A 4,737-nucleotide genomic window follows, 5' to 3' on the forward strand; every position below is an offset into this window, starting at 1 on the left:
AACAAACAGCCTTCTTTGCCACTTCACATCTGGGTGCTTTGGATGCTCAAAAATTTCACAGCGCTGGAATGATTTATCACTCACTGCAGAAAACCACTCATCATTCATAGCATTGAATATGTACAGATGAAGAATAAACACGGGGAAAACAAGTGTAGGCTACTGTAGGACTGTATAAAGAGCCTTCATGAGAGTTGTGTAAATAAGCCACTTTGCTTTCACATGCCTATGAAACTGAAACATTTCACACAGCTCGCTAAAAATATAGTTTTCTTTCTTTTTTTTCTCCCCCTCTTTTTTTTGTTGTTGTTTTACTACCCGCCCTCCTCTGAGCTCACTATGAAACCTGAGTTGGAGGGAGGGTCATCCGGGAACATAGCAAGTGGAAACTCCTCCCTCCCACGTCAGGGACACTATAAAGCCAGAGAACAAGAGAGCACAGAGCAACTTGACTTAAGTCTGGACACAGGTTTCAAAGATTGCACCGTGGATCAGAGCTGACTTTTTTCCTTCTCTTGGTCAAAGGAGGTACAGCATGTCCGAAATGCTTGACGATATTTTAACAAAGGTGAGTCATAGTATATGGAATTTACTTTTTTTTGGAAGAAAAAAAAGGGGAGTTTGGGAACTCTGATTCTCTCTCTCCTTCCAAAGTGTGATGTTTTTGTTTTTTTTTTTGGTTGTTTATTCCGGCTCAGTTTATTCCTCTATGAAACACTGATTTGACGGCTCCCTTTGAACTGAGTGTATTCACAGAGGAATTATTCACTCTAAAGAGATAATGAGATAAGGGAGACAGTCTGCGCAGGGTTGTTTGTTTCTTGAATTCCTATCGTCAACCAGCAGGATATTCATGAGGGACAGAAAAGTAGTCAAACTGCAATTAACTACATCCAGATTTTTTGTCTTTTGGCGGGGTTTGCATGTAAATGGTAGACAAAACTTATGAAACTTGAAGTATTGCACATTTCTTTCAAGATTGCCTTGTCAATGACAGTATTTAGAAAATTGTTGCCAAATATATCTTAAGACATTAAATATGAGCCTGCAATGAAAATAATGTTTTGCTGTAGTAAAACTCTAACCTAAAATATTTTAAATTAGGGATAAAAAATCCTTTAAGTACGAATAGTTAACCTGTAGTAAATGGCTTTGAAATGTGTAGACAAGACAATGACTGGATCTTAACCTTGTCAATCATCTGTAACAGAACTTCCTGAACCTGGCTCTGGACGACGCCCTCCTCCAGCAACAGTCTCAACTCAAAGCACCAGGGCAGAGTCGGCTGAACCGGTCAGCCTCCTTCTTCTCTCCTCCCTCCCCTCCTGCCACCTCGAGCCTCAGCAGCTTCAGCACAGAGCATGTCAACAGTACTGACAACAACCCTATCTGGCCATCCAACATCTGGAGCCAGGGCCCTGTGTCCAAACCGAAGCAGCAGCTGCCCTTCAGGCCCGACCGCTCCATGAGCCTGACCGAGTCCAGCAGCAGCCTGCTCGCTTCGTTCGGACAGCTGAAGACCCTAGAGGGTTTTACTTCAGGCCCCGCTACAACTACTGTGGCTCCTCCACCGGGTTTCCCTGCCTCCTCCGCCCTCCCTGCCCAGATTCAACCAATGGTTTCCTCTAATCGTTACAAGACAGAGCTGTGCCGTGGCTTTCAGGAGACCGGCAGCTGCAAGTACGGCAGTAAGTGCCAGTTTGCCCATGGTGAGGCCGAATTGCGAGGACTCTACCGCCACCCCAAGTACAAGACGGAGCCCTGCAGAACCTTCTACAACTTTGGCTACTGCCCCTATGGCTCCCGATGCCACTTCATCCATGAAGGGATGGTCAGTGGAGGTCCCCTACCATCCAGTAAATTCCACAACCAGCAGCAGCCTCCCACTGCAACCAATGGGCGCCACCAGTTGCGCCAGAGTGTCAGCTTCGCTGGTTTCCTTGATTCCTCACGCAGCTACTCTCCTCCATCATTCCCTTCATCCTTCAACGATCCCAACATGGTGTTCAGCCGTGCTCCCTCTGTTTCTCCACCTCCTGCTGATCTTCTCTCCCCTGTCTTTGGGGACTCCCTGCAGCGGGAGGCCGCAGCATTCCACTTTGGCAAGCATACGACCCGGGCCAGCACCGGAGACATCCACAACATTCCCCTCATCCTAGAGCCCAAGGCCACACGCTGTGTGTGCGGCCATGGGAATAACTTTAACAGCAACAACAGCAAAGTCTTTGATATGGAGGACGGGCACCTCCACCAGGAAAATGGCAAGCTGTTTCCCGCTCCGGGTGGATTTCAGAAGCCTGGTGGACTCCAGCGCTTCTCCTCCGAAGACTCCCTGGAGGACAGTTACAGCAGCAGCAGCGGAGGCTCCAGTGGATCAGAGTCTCCAACTTTCGATAACTCTGCCACCAAGAGGCTCACTGTGTTCGAGCGGCTGTCCCTGTCTGACTAAAGGGTCCAAAGGGAAAGAACAGAAGAGAACTGACACTTTGTCAACTGTGTCTATAAATCTGGACTTTCTTCAGAACCAGAACTGATCAGGACAAGTCAAAATCTGATGAAAAAATAACACTTAAGTTCTTAATTTATGTTTGTAAAAATGGAACTCAACATGGAAAAACTACGCATACTGAGATAATTTTAGTACCAAATCTTATCAGACTATTTTTATACTTAACAATGATATGTAGCCCAGCAGACCTTTGTATGTGGTCTTCCAGTCAAATTAACTTCTCTGCAGGTCTTGCCAGTACCAGTCAAAAGCATTGTTTGTACTTAAATTTGTAGTGATCAAAATGGCTTTATCTTTAGGGAAATTAATTAATTCCTGTGCCTTTAAATATTCTCCATGCTTCATGGGATATTTACTCTTGGTGCCAAAAACAGTATGTTTGATTCAGTAGCCTTAATCAGTGAGACCTCACATGTGTCATTGATGCCATTATATCTGTGATATGCACTTTACAGCTAATTGAAAAGGGAGAAACTGTCAAATCTCCCTGTAGCATTCAACCAAAGCTTCATACTTCACTCTGCCGTGTGTGTGTATGTTTGTGTGCATGACTGTCTGTATATATGTGCGAGTTTGGGTGTATGTGTCATCTTTCAAGAACCTGGGGTGCAAGTATGCAAGAAAAAAGTGAGCTGCAGAATGCTGATAGATCAAAGTGTGCCTTATAAGATTAACCTCTGTAAAAGATTCTGTTATCTTTACTAGTTTGTAATTTGCACCCCATCTTCTCTCGTCCCCTATTTGTTCGACAACCTGGTTCAGGGACTTTAACACCGCAGTATTCCTTTCGGTTATTGGTTGCCTTGTGATGTTTAACTTAAACTAATATATTTATTATGATATTTATTTGTGTTTAAAGGAAACAGAAATGTATTTTCTACTTTATTTATGGAGGAATATTTCAATGTCTGTGAAATACCAATGTGAGAAAAAGCAGTAAAAAAGAGAATCTTATATTTTTAATTGTCAAAATAAATTTCTGAATAAATGAAAGAAATGATTGTATGCTGGTCTTTTGGGCTTGTGTGTTGATCAGAATTGCATCTTTACAAACTTACAGAAACTATACATATGCATCAGTTATAAATTTCATAAGTTAAGAAACTTATTCACTCAACACAGTTTGCATTGACTCTAAGATTAAGGTTACATTTCAAGGTATATATTTATTTAAAAGTGGAATGCTATTATACTAGCAAACAGTATATATTCAACCAACCAGATCCATTCATACAGCAATATATTACAGTTATCTCACTTTACAAAAAGGGCATGTCTAGACATACTGTGTTATATCATTCAATTAAGCTAACGTTAATCCACAATGAGCAGGCAGAAAATCAGGAAGAAACCTTGAGCAGAACCAGACTCACTGATGAGCAGCCATCTGCCAAACTGTCTGACTAGTTGATACAGCCAATGACATTTCAATAGGTTTAAAACAGCATTTAGTGTAACCTCTCTATTGTATTTATGCCATTTCAACAGAATTCAAAGGTAACAGATTTTTGCCCAAAAGTTCATAAAGAGTTAAGCATAAATCACAGACTTTTGTGAGCTTAATTCATTTTTAAAAATTCAAAATAATAATAATAATAAATAATAATTCAACTTAAAAAATAAGATTTTATTTTGTAAATCCTCTCCATCAGCAGGTTGAATATTGTTCACAAGAGCTGAGAAAGAATAGACTTTTTCATTCGGAAACCACAGTCTCAGTCCCCCTCTCTTCCTGATGTGTGTTTTGTAGCATACAGTCTCTTTGTTGTGTATACAGCAGAGCGCAGGCAACAGCGTTTAGATCACCACACGAACGGCACGTACACATATTATCACACAGCTTTACAATCTCATCCTAATCTGTGCTACTTTACAACAACTTTTCAAGCCCCAAACTATGATACTCTAAACTGGTGCAACTAGAGATTTGGATGTCTACAAACACACAGTTGATGGACATGACTTAAAAAATGTAAGTCTTGAGCAATCTATGATTGAGCGATCTATAACATGATGGAAATTCCAGACGTTTCTTGCTGTAAGGTAAAATGCGGTCAGGTGGGAGAGTGAACCAATAACCAACGGTCAGACTCAAAGATTTTCATGGCTGAATCAGTCAGTGCAGCACATGTCTGGGCAACAGTTTAGAGAGCAGTTTTGGTTAAATATTAAACAGCTACTCTTATAGCAGGATAAGAGACTGCTACCAAAGGGTCACACACCCAGAT

The 4,737-nt window shown here is 41.7% G+C and overlaps 1 protein-coding gene across 1 annotated transcript; it reads left to right on the forward strand.

Moving 5' to 3' along the window:
- Positions 1–436: 436 nt before the first annotated feature.
- On the forward strand, positions 437–3,506 carry zgc:162730 (uncharacterized protein LOC564559 homolog). Its single transcript, XM_034700849.1, has 2 exons — positions 437–568; positions 1,211–3,506. The coding sequence occupies exons 1-2, from the start codon at positions 536–538 to the stop codon at positions 2,447–2,449; spliced, it is 1,272 nt and encodes a 423-aa protein (XP_034556740.1). The 5' UTR covers positions 437–535; the 3' UTR covers positions 2,450–3,506.
- Positions 3,507–4,737: the final 1,231 nt, after the last annotated feature.

Source organism: Notolabrus celidotus, chromosome 14 (assembly GCF_009762535.1).
Source record: "Notolabrus celidotus isolate fNotCel1 chromosome 14, fNotCel1.pri, whole genome shotgun sequence".
NCBI classification, from domain to species: domain Eukaryota; kingdom Metazoa; phylum Chordata; class Actinopteri; order Labriformes; family Labridae; genus Notolabrus; species Notolabrus celidotus.